This window comes from Cupressus sempervirens, chromosome 5 (genome assembly GCF_028749045.1).
Source record: "Cupressus sempervirens isolate cs-2001-9-10 chromosome 5, ASM2874904v1, whole genome shotgun sequence".
Lineage (NCBI taxonomy): Eukaryota > Viridiplantae > Streptophyta > Pinopsida > Cupressales > Cupressaceae > Cupressus > Cupressus sempervirens.
In genome coordinates, this window is record NC_143122.1 from 243,575,632 (window position 1) to 243,592,050 (window position 16,419).

General features: G+C 35.1%; 1 protein-coding gene across 1 annotated transcript in view; it reads right to left on the minus strand.

Annotated features, from left to right (window-relative positions):
- Positions 1–1,867: 1,867 nt before the first annotated feature.
- Positions 1,868–16,419, minus strand: part of LOC149555437 (pyruvate kinase 1, cytosolic-like) — a 61,738-nt gene continuing 47,186 nt past the window's right edge. The window contains exons 15-16 of the mRNA XM_089829474.1: positions 3,128–3,187; positions 1,868–2,244 (exon numbers count right to left, since the gene is read on the minus strand). Coding sequence (XP_089685600.1) covers positions 2,092–2,244; positions 3,128–3,187 — 213 coding nt within the window. The 3' untranslated portion in view covers positions 1,868–2,091. The remainder of the gene's footprint in view (positions 2,245–3,127; positions 3,188–16,419) is intronic.

Sequence of the window (16,419 nt, forward strand, 5' to 3'; positions counted from 1 at the left end):
AAACAGCAATATCATACTTACTGATCGGCAGCCTTGTTCTTATATACAATTCTGCAAAAGAACAATCTCATTAGTTTGAAAGGAGATCAATTCAATAAGACATTTCAGTTTCTACTTATTGAAAGAAGAAATAAAATTAAAATTTCCTCTATTGGTTAAGAAGAACCACCTATAAGTATAAAGGAAGAATAAATCTTCTTCTCTCATTGCCTAACACAATCTGCAAAAACAACAACGCGTGTTTGGACAAGTTCTAAATTGAGTGATAATTTGACTTAAAATTTTGTGTCCCCCATCAATTCCACCCTATTTATAGGACAATTTGTTATACAATCTTTAAATTTAAAAGGTGGACACTTCTTATGTGCAATTTATAGCATAGTTGTTGGGAGTGATCTTTTGAAAATGGAAGGATGGTAGGATCATCCAATTCAAGTATACTACTAGCAAATTTTGATTACATGAAACAATTAGAATTTTTTAAATTTAAGATATCGAAAGAACAATGTAAAGCTTAGAGACTCTTCCCACATCATCATACCGATGCAAGATCGCATAAGAGTCCAACTGTCAACATCAAACAAATATATTTTCCCTCTGAATAATACACTGTGTATTGCGTATTCTCCTATTCGATATGCTCCTCTCCACTCTTGGACTATCCTCCTATTGTGGGTTTTTGTTGTTCGGTGGAAGTATCTTCGTTTTGGTGGCTCAGGATTCTTTTCCTTCTCATGTGCTGATTTTCTCTGCTGCTCTATTTGCTGGGAGCAACCTTGACAGTGCAATCTTCGCAGCTTTTTGTGCTCAGTGAGTAGTGTATTTTGCTGGTTTTGTTCTTAGTAGCCAGGGCTTTGATTTTCTTGGTTGACAGTGGATATGTGGCTGCTGTTTTTTTTGGCGCTCTTGGTGCCCTTGGATGTATTTGTGCCCACAAATATCCTTGGAAGTGTTCAGCTGTCCTCTTTGGTGCTTTCTTTATATATATATGCACTTAGTGGTACACGCTACCTTTCTTGTTCATTGTAGAACTCTTATTGCTCATGCCCAGAGCTTGTCTAAATGTTTGGGTGGAACAGCAGACGGTATCTTCTTTGTTGCTAGGACTACTGGCTCCTGTATGATGTATGAAGTGATTCCCTTCATTGTATCTGTGGTGGTTTGAGGACTCTCTCCCATGAACTTAACCTCCTTATGTGGGTCTGAAGCTGGAATTCTCTTTCTTTTAACTTGATTGTGTACTATTTTATTTACTTAATATATTACACGCTATAGGTGTTTGGCTGAAAAATTTATCAAATGCATTTTTGCTTTAATTTTGGATTTTAGAAAGTGTAAGAAACCATCTTTAATTATTCAAATTCAAATTTTTCCCTGTTGAACATTCACCTTTTATTGAAATCTTTCGAGGTCCCACATGACAATTGAATATTTATTCATAACACCTCATTAAAATCAGAGTTACAATTTCACATAGGATGATCAGAATGATAGGACGCATGCATGTTGCTTATTTAATTAATGTGTGTAACCTTAGCTAACTTGTCAAAAATGAAGAACGAGTCTTCCACATAAAAATGATTGAAATTTTGAACAGATGAAAGCCCGTCAATTTAAAAGAGGAACAGATATCTAATTAATGCACATTTAAACATACCAGGTACTCATCATAGGTTTATAGATAAATGGAAGTTGAATGACATGTCCTTGGGAACAGAACTTTCAACTTCCAACAGGTTCTCCACACTCGGACATGATTTGTACATAGCAAGTGCATAGTTAAATGACGCTGCCAAGAACCCACTTCTCATTTTTATTCCTAGATGAATGATTTAAAAAATAAATAAATAAACTTGCAGGCATAATATAGAATTGGGAAACTCATTGTGTCAATTAAAAAAAATCAGTTTTCAAATGAATGTTAAGACTGCCCACAAAAATTTAAGACCGAGTACTCTGCAAAAAATTGAATGCAGAATGTTACACATTTTCCCTTGGCAGACAAAAAATTTCACATTATTGTCTTTGTCCGAATTACTATCTATGAGCTCAACAATCTTTACAACTGAAGTGTAACATACTTTTTGAAAATTACTCTTCAAGCTCAATTATCTTTACAACCGATGAATCGCCTACTTTTTGGAAAACAACTATGCGATCATGAGGCTTGATAATTCCTGTTGCTTTTCCATGATCCAAAGCTATTTTCAATATAGACTCATTTGTAGCACTTGTAGACTCCGCCTGTATATTACATTCAAGTTTTCAACCATTAGTGAGACTAAAATTAATTTATCCATTTGTCCAGTTTATCAGATGATACAAACACAATATAATGCCTGAAGGCTAAAATGAAATGAATTTATCAATGTGCTATCAGAAATGAGAGTATTGTAGGCTAATCATCCCCCGCCTCCATAAGGGAGACCAGTACGACAGTCTCCTGTCTTTGACACCATATTATATATTCCCATACATGTCAATGTTCATAGGATATATTCAACATGGCATAAATTAATCATGATCTAGAAAAAATCCTACAAAACTGTTGATTTCAGCTTATTGTTCAGTCATTGAATCTGCTGTCATGGTACCAACTCTATATCAAAATATGGCTGATAAAGATAGATAGATAATGAAATCTTAATCAGCTTCTTATCATTAAGACTGACATCAAAGGCCTTGACTTAAAAACAGTTTGCATGAAATACAAATCAATATAAGAAATAACAGATTCAAAAAATTTGATGCAAATTTTCTAGCAATTCTGGAAAAAATAATTCTGAAATAAAATTAAAAGATGTAATAAAAAGGAATGTTCTTCACTGTAGCACAGATTTTATGTATTGAGAAGACTGCAAAAAAGATTATGTTATGCAAAAATCACTTGTTAATGAGAATGCTATCAGTCGACAGAAATGATCAAGTTTTTAAAGAGTTCATGCAATCAATTTGACATTTGATAAAATATAAATGTAATTAAAATTTACAATTTTTCAAGGAAAGATTGCTGAAATTTTGGTAAAGAAAGGTTAGAAATGACTTCAGGCATATCTAACAGCTGTAAATTTTCAAGTAGCTTTCCAATAATATTTGATTTCTGTGCAACTGTGCCAAAGAATCTTACCGCATGTCGAGGATCTGCCAATGTTGGGAAAATTCCTCTCACAGAAAGACACTGTCTTGCCTGCACCATTTTGTTTTTCTTGATTAGCTTTTTCCAATTTTAAATACAATGAACCTTTAAAAAGGAAATCCAACAGAATAAGAAATGTAAACATAAAGAAACTCTTTTGCTTGAACTGCCCACTTATAACGCCTTGACAACATTTACTTCGAAGACAATCAATTATTCTAATAAATCTGTACCACTTGAATCTACTACATTGTTTTTTGACTTTATAATGATGCCTAATATTTCATGTTGAGAATGCATTGGGAAAAGCACAGAATATCCACAGATAAGAAAAGACTGCATCATATATAATACAAATAATTTTAATAAACAAATTCTTAAGCAGTCCACTAATAGCTAATTTTTTGTTTGTTACACAACACCTGTTTGGACTGTATGTGCATGATGCTCTATTGCTCATATAACTACAAATCCTATGTACTATGTTAGAGATCCATTAGTTGTCAACTAAATGCACTGCAGTAATTTTACAAAACGGGTGGGATATAGAAGGTTTTTTGAAGATATAGATCTACACATTTACGATATAACATTCCAAATACCCCATCCCCAACAAAATCGAAATAAAGCTAATGAACATTAGTTACCAACAGTAAACAAAGTTATGGGAATTTATTCAAGGTTGCATGGGTACTCGTACCCACACCCCTGGTACTCATACCCAAGTACCGGGTACACGTATCCCACGTACCGGGTACTCGGTGGAGAGCATCATAGCTAAGGATCTTAATTAAGATTCTGATTTTTTTTTGGTTTTTTATTTTTGTATTAGCTTCTTGTTTATCAAACGTAATTCAATATCAAATCAGTTTGAAACTTTGATACTCATTAACAATAAACTTTCACTGTTCAAGTCATAAGTTTATCGTTTGCAATATGTCATTGTCATATGATTTAGGATCTTCTTGTTCATGTTCAAAGTCTACCTTCTTTGTTATGCATCTAAGCATTTATCATGTATTATTATTTCAAACATATAGCAAATCTGAAACTGAAAACAATACATTACATTTGCAAACTTTATCACTGTTCTTGTTTTGAAAAACCATTGTCATGACTCATAATTTCAGATTTTTAATAAATATAGAAGTATAATTTTTAAATAAGTTTGACATACCCAAGTACCTCAGTCCCCTATTATGAAAAATACTTTAAACATTAAACATTCAGCAATAGCATATATATATATATATATATATATGACTTATGGCTCATATTTTCAAATTTCTTGTTTTGAATGCTCAATGTCATGACTCATGACATATATTTTGATTTTTATATTTTCTATAAAATATTAATTATATAGAAAAAATTAGGCATGCACACGTACCCCCGTCCCCTATTTTGAAAAATATGCGTACCCGTTCCCGTTCCCATACCCGTTCCCATAACCGCGTACCCGTGCAACCTTGGAATTTAAGCTTTGATAATGCCTATTGAACAATTATAATACAGTTCGGTTGCACTCAACATAGCCGATTTGAATGCCCATGTTTGGCATCTGCAAAAACATACGCCAATGCAACATGCCTAACAATATATTCCCAATCAATATTTTAGTCTGATTAATAAACTTCAAGTTTGTTAAAGTTCCAATTAAAAAATATCTTCCTTACGGTCTAATTTCTGTACTTCGTCTAAGACTTAACCCAGCCCATAATCTTCATAGATGAGAACTTAAAAGATTTAAAATAGCACTTGTTATGTTGCCAGTCAACTTTACCCATTCAAGCATGTGTAACTCCCAGGGTTCCATGCTACTAAAAATGCTAGTATTATCCCTTTCTGCATATTTCTAAAAACTTCTCAATTGATAAACTACAAGCAGAAGGGATTCTAATATTGTACATTGTCCTAATCATCATCCACATCTGCTTTCTTATTTACAAGAATGAAGTAACTAATGTTTTTTAGATGAAACACCCCAATTTGAATTAGCTGCTACAACGAAATACTAAATTGTATCCAACTCAAGTTGCCACAAAGCCTATACCTTCCACTCATTATTTCTTCAACAAAACGATAGTGTTGTTTTTAATGTAACATCTGATAAATAATAAATGTCAAGGATACATAGGTTTTAAAGGAAACATGAGGTTCACATTCACAACACTAGGTGTGAATCCCGAACACAATTGAGCAGTTGCAATTGTAAGGTGGTTCAAACATTGAAGAGAGTGGACTAAAAAAAACTTAAGTTCATTCATCATCTTTGACACTTATGATCTAACTATTAAAACATCAAACATGAAAATTGAAAATTAGATAATTGCTATGTTCCATGGTATTTCTAGGCTGGAGGTGGTAGTCCTGGAGGCTTATGCTCCACAGGGATACGTACCCTGCCAAATTTTCCTTGCACCCATCTCGAGGATGGTACAGAGACACGGGGGCAGGAATCATCTTGCACACTTACAATCTAACTATTAAAACATCAAACGTGAAAACTGAAAATTAGATAACTGCTATGTTCCATGGTATTTCTAGGATGGAGGTGGTAGTCCTGAAGGCTTATGCTCCACGGGGACACGAACCCTGCCAAATTTTCCTTGCACCCATCTCAAGGATGGTACAGGGACACGGGGGCAGGAATTTCCCATTTTATTTTTTCCAAAATAGGGAACATTTCGGAAACACCACTTTGAGAGCAGCAGTATACGGGCACAGCTAGAAGTTCCAGGGACGGCTAAAAGTCCCCTACGTATCCCCCAGACTTCTGGCTGTCCCCTATAACCCATTTTTCGACTGTCAATATCAAAATAATAAGGCATTCTTATATTTGGAAAAAAAAAATTGGCTGGCCCCCAAGGACACCAAAATCATATTTAACAATGCCCTAACCTTATCTAAGCATAAAATAACCAAAAAAATAACATTTTCACATTCGAAAAGGAGAAGAGCAATAAGAGAAGAAGCAGCTGGTCAAGGAGTGAACAATGGTTGAAAGAGGAGGTTATGGCATCAAATTTACTTGATTTAAGATCTTAGACATACCATCTACTGATTATCAGTTATATATTATTTTGAACTTCTGCATTTATTGCTTAGTAGCTTAATTATAGTATTTACATTTTAATATCATTATGGACAGCTGATTATGGAGTTGGACTTCTAAGTTATTGTTTACTACTTAGTATTCTAACTATAGACTTATAATAGGATGTCTATTGTTAACATTTCAATATTTTATGTCATTTCATGCATGAAACTTGGAGCCTTTGGGCATTTTTGCTATGTGTATTCTATATTTTTACAACAAAAGTATTTGAATTTTGTTAATTTGCAATGTATTGAGCTTCTAAAATGTCTATGATGAGTGGTTTATCAATGTTATGATATGCATATTTGAAATCTCTATATATAAAAAACTCCCCTATTTTTCAAAAGTCATCCCTTACTGTCCTAAAAATTGGCCTTTAACAATACCCATACCGTAAACACATCCCCATCCCCCAAACTCAGTGGAGCATAAGACCATTTGTGGGGATGGCAGGGAGCTTCAGTTCAGAAGACCATATTTTGGGGACAGAAAAGGATGTTCACTTAAAAAAATATATACATATACACTAATTCAATTATAGCTGCAACAACCTTTCAAAAATTATCTAATAAACCTATTTTAAAAAAACTATAGCTGCAACAGCTTAAATTTTTTTCTCTTCAATGTTCAATACCACAAAGAAAAATACAAGATGATTGTGGTTGTGAAATTGTGAGTTCCAAAATGATGGGTGGAATAGTTACTGGTACACATATCCCAAATCCATCTATCTACAACCCTCCAAGAGATATCAATCTTAAATAATTTTAGAGTTTCCCTTTTTATTATTTTGTCACTATCTAAAAATTATTTTATTCTATTTACATTGTTTCATTTATTTTGATTCAGAGGTTATTTTATTTACTTGAAAATATATTTTATTTGCTGAACATTTATTATTTAAAAAATATTCTACAGTAATTTCTACTAAATTATTTACTGTATATCTAATCATATAGTTATTTAAAATTTTGTATTATCTATTATTTATAGCTTTATTTACAGAAGTGCAAGCTACTTTATATTATAATAACTGTACAAGCTATTTACTGTTTTATTTGCTAAAGTACACAGTTATTTCATTAAATTTATTTTGTAGAACTATGAGACTTTTTTGTCTCACATATTTTACCGGTTTCATAATGCCTTTTGTGTAGGCTCTTTCTCTTTAATATTTTTTGTTAATACACTCACTCCATCCCTTGCTGCCATCCCAGGTACGCCTCAGTGTAATAAAAAGGTTTTAGGGTTTTATAGGTAGAATTGGGAAACTTGTAGGCTCCTGTTTTCAATAAAAATGGGGACAATTTGGACTTCCTCCAATTGCTCCCTGTGCAATAGATATTTGTAGATTACTTTTGACAAGAATGAATCCAAGCATGTAATGACTATAGGGATAAAAATTGATTGTTGAAGTGGATTCTTTCTGAACTGGCCCGAATTCTCAGGATTATAGGGAGCGATTTCATTTTGATTGAGAATGAGGAGAAGTATGAGGGATCCCCACGAGCTTGGAAAGGAAATAAGCAATTCCATTGGATTAGAATGAAGAAAATCAAAATGTTTACACTATTTGATCTTGTAGAAGGGAAGTAGAAAGATAATAATAAGTATTTGGTGTACATGGTGCAATAATCAAAGCAATTGTAAAAGAGACTACTGCAAACTTGATAGGTTATATGCTCAAGAAGAAACCCTTGGTTGTGACAACAGGAGAGATTCCAATTGTGTCCATATTGAAACATTGTCTAATCGTTAACCCACTGAAGCTAGAAATATTGTGAAGAATATTGTGCTAATACAGTTCTTAGGACGAATGGCTTGGGATTCTCAAAATTGAGGTTTTGAAGTACCCTGATTTCCCGGAGGATATTGGTACTGTTAGATATGTTAATAAACTATTTTTTCACAGGAAATCTGCCAGAGACTAATGGGAATCCAGATGGACTGGTCTCTAACTTCAAGACCTTAACAAGAACAATTAGAAAAAGCTTGCAAATGTGGGCTGAAGAGTTTAGTATTTGTTGTGAGATGAATTGTTGAGTGCAAAAACGAAGATTCAGAAAGACATGTTCAATGGGGACCGCATTACATATCTCAGTTTAGGTTTTGTCAGTTTTAGGTCAGAAAGGCACAAGGGTATAGAATTAGAGCAAAGGTAAATTGGGTCAACGATGGAGATAGAAGCACTAAGTATTTCTTTAATATGTTGATGGTGAAACAATCAATGGAATCTATTGGGCCAATTTAGTTTAATAACAGATGGTATCGTGACGATGGGGATATTAATGGGAAATCTCTGGGGGCCAATTGTCTGGCAGTTGAGTTTTATAAGACATATATGGAATAGATAGTTGATTTTTTTTTTCCGTGTTATCAGGAAGCTATTGAGGAAGGTCTGATCACTAAAGATAAATTGTTGATGCGATTTGACATTTCAAAATGGGGAAATCTCTTGGGGCCAATGATCTGCAGCTGAATTTTATAAGGTTAATATGGAAGGGATAGAAGATATTTTTATCGTGTATCAAGAAGCAATTGAGAAAGGCTCTCTAGGGAAAAATATAAATAGGCTATTATTACACTTCTCCCTAAGGATCACAATAGGGAAAGTAATGTTAATAAGTAGAGGCCCATAACCTTGTTGAAATATCATACAAGATAATTTTCAAATTGCTCATTCTAAGATTATCTGAGCTTCTATCTGTGATGCAAGTGCATCCTAGGGTCGTTGGCAAACTTGCATCACCCAAATATTTCCTTTCGGTTTATATGTTTACTGTTTATTTGGACAATTTTCCTGTTGTTATAGCTTGTGATTGACTCAATTAGCTCATTTTCTTATGTGATCCTTATGGTGTGGTCTAGGCATCGTAGTGTTCCTATGTCTAGCTTTGCATCTTGTTCCGATGTTTCTAGATGAAGTTATCTTAAGATTTGTTGGGTCCTATACTAGCTTTCTTGTTCTAACGGTCAGGGTGGTGAGTTGCAACTTGCGATGAAGCTTCACGACATGCAATATGAATTGGCGCATTGCTCTATGTTGTTACACGTTTGATTGACCCTCTTATATGTTCACACGTCATGATGTATTCATTTGGGGATGTTCTTGTGATTTGAGTCCAGACCTAGCTATTTGTAATATGTTTCCTTTGTCTTGGAATTTAATGATCGGATAAGCCGACTTGTAGTTGGCGATCTTGTATATATGTAGGGTAATAGTTCTTGTTTAAGGAGTGCTAAGTGTCACAAGAGTGCTAGAATTGATTCGGAGAAGCAACTGGGATAACTTGGGTATGTTTGAAGGTCGCATAATTTGAGGAATGATCAGCTATGAACTTGTTAATGAGGAGAGCAAGTCTATCTGACTTGTTAGCAGTTGTATATTGTCAATGGAGATGTAATAACTGCATTTGCAAACCAACTTGTTGATAATTTAGTAATCTTTCTTCCATTCTATGTTTATTGCTTGTTAGTTGGTTTGGGCATTTCCACTGTGGTTTAATCTAGCTGCAAGGTCAGACATCTCCTTTGGGGGATTCTCTCTCCTTGGCTGCATCAAGTCATATCAGAGCTGGTTGGTTGTACATCAAAGCTGAACAAGCCCCTGGAATCCAATATCTCTAACTTTCATGCTTCATTGTTGTCGAGTGGCAAAAGTTGAGGATCTAGTCCACATCAGAGGATAGTGCAAGGTGGAAAGAGAAGGATTGGTTGTTGGAAGATTGGAGATCACACTTGTGAACCTCATTGTGGGGTGGCAAGATCGGATCTGACCTGCAATTGTGGAGAGTTGCACAAAAGGATTGGTTGGTTGGCAAAAGTTGATAGTTTCCTAGTTACCAAAGAGACCTAGTTGCTTGAGACAGATTGTTGGTGTTCGTAGATTGTCAGATTGGATTAGGGCAATCAACAATTATAATCAGACCATTGAACCTAAGGGCTTGAAGATTGGCATCTTGTTAAACATGTTGCCTAGAAGGATGAATTCTAGAAGACTAGATCAAATGATGGAGGATTTTAGAAATGAGATAAGGATTGAGATCCAAAATGCTTTGACTAGGGCTAGGAGAAACCTTGAGACTTAAGATGCATTTGAGGAAGCTGCTAAAGATACGGGGATAGCTGAAGTTGATATACTTGTAGACGAAAGATTGTTGAGAGCTATGGCAAAAATGGGTAAGAGTCATAGAATTGATGCTACATGCTTTTATGGTTCTTTAATCTAGAGGAATTAATAGATTGGATTAAAGAACTAGAGGATTACTTTGAGCTTGAAGATGTTAGAGATCCACAGAGAGTTAGCACAGATTAAGTTGAAGGGCCATGTTGCCTTATGGTGGAAAGAATTGCAAAAAGATTGGGAAGATAATGGGGAACCTAAGATCACTAGATGGAGAGTTATGAATTCTAGACTATAAGCTAAGTTCATACAAGGGGATTATGAACTGGAATTGTTTAAGAGATTGTAGAATCTGAAACAGAAAGATCTGACAGTTAGGAGTATAACAAGGAGTTCTATAAGATGACAATCAAATCCGAACACCAAGTCATCCAAGGAAAAGGTGGCTAGGTATGTTACTGGTCTGAGACTTGAGATTCAAGATGAGTTAAGTATGTTGAAGATTAGTACTATTGAGGATGTTTATCTATCACTCTAAAAGCATAAGAAAAGTTGAAAAGAAGACAAGTTACCCCTAGCTTTAGGGATAAACCAGTTGCTGACAAAGGCAAAAACAAACTTCTGACCGAAGAAGAACCTGATTTGAAGGCTCAAGGAAGGAGCAGAGGGAACAATGAATTGAAAGGCACTCATTTCAAATGCAAGAATGTTAGTCATAGAGCTTTCCAATATTCAGGTGGTGCTAGGAAAGGAAAGCAGAACCTAGTGGTACATGAGGAGCAAGCAGAACTTCTTGAAAGGGAAGTTGCACCTGAGATGGGGGAATCTCTAATGTTCAGAAGAGACGTTGAGCAAGAAGGAACCAGAGCCCAAGCAAAGAAGGTAATTGTCCAAACTGTTTGCAAGTCTAGTAGCAAATGTTGCAAAGATAATGGATGGTGGAAGTACAAATAACCTTGTATCTGAACAAATGGTACAAAAGTTGGGATTGAGAAGACTCAAACATCCTTGTCCTTATGGGATAAGTTGGTTTGGATAATCATATGGTGGAAGCAAAAGAATAGTGTTGGGTTAGTTTCAACATTGGACCAATATCAAGATGAAGTATTGTGTTGATGTGGTAAACATGATTTGCTTGCCATGTTTTGTTGGGCAGACCTTGGCAATATGATGTTGGTGCTATTCATGATTGTCGAAGTAATTTTTCTATCATCAAAGATGGCAGAAGATTTGCTTTACTTCCTTTGAAGGAGGAAGGAATGAAAGCTAAGAACCTAAGCATGATGAGAACTTACACCTTAGGATATCAAATTGTTTCAAATCAGAAGGTGATGGATCTGCAGCAAGTGGCTGAAAAAGTTTCTGAGGTTGTACAATTGTTGAAGAATTTGATGGAAGAATAAGAGGCGATGAACTTGAAGACTGGTGACAACTGGATGATGAGGATACAACAGGTTACTAGAGGAATGGTATCAGATGAGCAGTAAAATCTTGGAAATGGATTGAAGGCTGAGAGGATATTGCATGATGACAGAGGTAAAGTCACACAGCAAAACTTGGAGCAGGTATTAGTTAGTAATTGCAGAAATGACAGAGACCAAAGCACTTATTGTGGTAAGATTGATCATAACAGACATTGTGAAAGCAGCAGAAGATACCCGATGATGGAGTGTATTTTGTTGGATATGTGGGTTTGCAGAGTCAATATAGTCCTTGCTCTTCTGATGGAGAAGGCAACTAGGTCAAGAATGAGCTTGAAATTTATATTCTGAATCCTGTCAGATGTTCATAAATTCCTTTATGGAACATCTTCCAATTCACCTGGGGTGTTTGATGCAGGTGCATAGTTGGGTCGTTGGCAAACTTACATCACCCAAAATATTTCATTTTGATTTATCTGTTTATTGTTCATTTGGACAGTTTTCCTGTTGTTTAAGCTTACAATCAGTTCAATTGGCTCATTTTTATGCGATTCTTATGGAAAAGTCTAAGCATCGTGGTGTTCCTATGTCTAGCTTTGCATCTTGTTTCAATGTTTCCAGATCAAGTTATCTTAAGATTGGTCTAATCCTATACTGGCTTTCATGTTCTACTGATCAAGGTGGCAAGTTGCCGCTAGCAACAAAGATTCACAACATGCGATGCAAATTGGCTCATTGCTCTATGTTATTACACATTTGACCGAGCCTCTTGTATGTTCACACGACACAATGTATTCATTTTGGGTTGTTCTTATGATTTGGGTCCAGACCTATCTATTTGTTGTACTTTTCCTTTGTCTTGGAATTTAATTATTGGATAACTCGACTTGTGGCTAGCGATTTTGTACATATGTAGGGTAGAAGTTCTACTTCTTGTTTAAGGAGTGCTAGATGATTAGATGGTTAGAATAGATTCAGAGAAGCAACTTAGGATAACTTGGGGTTCTTTGAAGGTTGCTCAATTTGAGGAATGATCAGCTCTGTGAGCTTGTTAATGAGGAGAGTGAATGTATCTGACCTGTTAGTAGTTGTATATTGTCAATGGTGATGTAATAACTGCATTTGCAGACCAACTTGATGATAATTTAGTGATCTTTCTTCCATTCTGTGTTCATTTCTTGTTAGTTTGTTTGGGCATTTCCGTTGTGGTTTAATCTAGCTGCAAGTTCAAACATCTCCTTTGGGGATTCTCTCTCCTTGACTGTGTCAACCCTATGAACGTCAAAGATAGCCAAAATGGGTTTGTCAGAGGAAGGTATATTTTAGATTTTGATTACAAGTTGGGAATCCTTAGATTGGGCTAAAAGAGGTAACCAGAATGTTGATATGCTACTGCTAGATTTTGCAAAGGCATGTGATATGGTAGAATGGTCCTTTGTTATTTCTATCCTGGGAGCTTTTGGCTTCCCTCGGAGGTTTTGCAGAATGACTAAAGTGCTGTTTAAAGATGCTAATACACAAGTGGAAAGTAATGGGTCCCTCTCTAAATCTTTACTATTTGAAAGATCTCTTTGGCAGGGCTCTGACCCTATTTGTCATTGCTTTTAAAGCTCTGTAATAAATATTAAGAACTATATTGATTAGCCCTAAAGTTCTTGCTGTTGTCCTTCAGACTTCCTGATAGTTCCTCGTTACTCAATGTTCAATTTGTTGATGACACTGCTTTATTCCTTGTGTTTACTGAAAGCAATAAGGATAACCTTGTGAACAGATTGCCAACTTTTTGTCAAGCTTCTGACTCTAAAATTGCATATGCTAAATCTATTATGATGAGCTGGTCAAATGAACCTAAAGGTTTGTTTTCAAAATTCGGCTAGCAATGAGGTGGGCCAAATAAGATGATAGGTACCTGAGCATTCCTATCTCTGTCAATCTTCTCTAAGACTGGAATTGGATGTATAGCAAGATTGAAAAAGAATTGAAGGGTGCGGAACAAAAACGACCTTTCCTTCATAGGTTGAGGGTATAACTGCGCCAAGAAATTCTTGCCTCAATCTATGTTTAACTTTTTGCAAAGTTATCAAATTAAAAGCATGCAAAAATTTATCATGGATTTTCTGTGGTCAAAAGATAAAGCGAATAACAAAAAGCATTCAATCAAAGGGTATTGGTGAGATGGGTTTTAAAAGCAATTGATAGACAGGAGCAACGGAAGGTGCTCATTAGAAAAAACATCCAAGATATTGTGCCTAAAGTTGCTGAGCAATGGAGGGATCTTCATATTTTGTTTAGAATGTTCTATGTTAAGCCCTTGGGGTCTGCTGTCTTTACTAGTATTTGGAATACCTGGGAGGTTAGTACGAGAATGGTCAGCGGATGTGATGCAATAAGCAGAAGTAATGATGCGTTATCTGGTTTCAAATCTATTTGGTAGAACTTGAATCACAATAATAATCCCATTGCCCTATTCCAAGGGTATTATGCGAGAAAATGGAGCATTAAGGTTGTATCTTCCTTCAATGATATTTTGATTAACAGTGAAATCAGAAGTTGGTCCCAGCTGAAGATGGAATACAGCCTTCTTGATTTAAATGAGAGATCCTTCTTTGTGCTTAAAAGAGCAATGATTTTGGATAAAGTTTCTATTGAAGATGTCACTCCCCTCCTGAATATCAATCACATAGACTGTACAAGTTATTAACCGTATCTCATGAAGTCCTTGACCATGTAAACCAGGTTTGAGATATTAAACTTGGAGAAAAAGGATGGTCTTCATTGTAAAGCTCTACTGGTCCAATAAAATTGATCCAAAGAAATGTTGTTTCACATAGATGTTATTGCTTTAAAAAGTTGTGACTAGACCTACCCGTTCAATCTACTATTGTCTTGAAAATATTGATAATAATATAGGTTTTTGGTGCACTTCTGCCACTGTTGTTTGGTCTATCTTTATGGATAATGTTGCTGGGTAGGACTAGGGATAGTGTTACCTGGGTTAAGATTTTGCCTGGCTACATTAAAGGTCTGAGTGCTGATCTTAATTTAATCTGGTCTGTTCCATCTACTGAACTCGTGTGGCTTATCTAGAAAAGGAGAAATGAGCATTTTGGCAGGGCAAAAGAAGATGACTTATTGAGCCTACTCGTAGACTCGTATCTCTATTGGTTGTTAAGTGGCCAACACATAATTTCATGAAGATTCTGGATGAAGGATCAGTACAGTTGCTCAAAAATGATGTACAAGAAGCCGATTATTGGCCACAGGGCCTGTGAAAGGTTGATTAAAATTTCAAAAAGAATACACTGATTTCCAGAATATATACTGCAAACTCCATCAGTGTGAATTAGAGAGAGATGATGCTATTACAGACCTAGAGATCACATGCCGGAACTTTGCAAATAGCAATTAGAGAATATTTCTCCCCCTTATGGGACTATTCCCCATGTTGATTCCTATAAGGGCAGTAATACTAATGCTGTGAATAAAGATCAGAGCAATGTTGATAAGGACTGCAGCTAGCAGACTATTTCACTTCTGCTATGTGATCTTCGGTTAAAACTGTTCTCCATGATTTGTATTTTGTAATTTTTGATATGCTGCCTGATTGGCCTATCCTAATGTGACTACCCTAATCACAGATATATTATAATCAGACTCGTTCTCTTTATGGTAATCGAATTTCAATTTGAAACAAAAAAACTGATGGATCAATATATCTCTGCTGAAAGACTAGATGTCGACAGCAGAAGTAAGCTGCAAAACACTTGACATCATTGTCTTAATTGCAAATTGAGTCTGGTGCCAGAGAATATCAGCTGATGTGGATAGTTATCAAGTAAATAGGAATAGACAACATCTTATATTTAAGTTTCTCATAAAGTAATAGGCTTCAATTTCTTCTTTAACAATTTTTTTTATCATTTATTTAATAGCATGTATCCAAAATTATGGTAGACACACCAAATGAACTAAGCACCAGGTGTAATTGGCGTAGAGAACATGGTAAAAAAATGTGCATCTCAACAACACTGAAAAAACCAGTGTCATGAATTATCTGTTAAGCAGCTACAATTACCACCGAACATGACCAAAATAAAATTAAGTATCACTCATACTTTGAAGTCAAAACAGAAAAATTGTTACCAAGCTCCCTTGTTCAGGTTAATCAATAGCATTTAAAAAGTTACTTCCTTGCCCATATATAACAAAAACTTGAGATGTTAGATTTAGAAATAATCACATAATTACAAAACATATCAGGCTCGGTGGTACAAGAATATAAACAAAGTACACAGTAGTAGGTATCCATCATGTCCTTGACACTATTGATAAATCGTGTCAACCACATTAAACCTCAAATGCCCATTCAACTAGTCTGCATGAAACACCTACTAATTAACCTCCAACTTAAGTCACATTATACTAAGGAAATGGAAAGAGTTTCCAAAATAGATAGAAGTTTCAGAAACACCACTCCAAAACACACAATTATAACATAACAAAGAGTACCATATCTTCATGTATATATACTGATAACTAAAAATAAGAGAAAAACAATTAGTGAGTTTCAATAATCATAGCTATAAGTTAAAACTATTCAAACAAATGAAATCAAATCATAGAAAATATCAAAATGTAA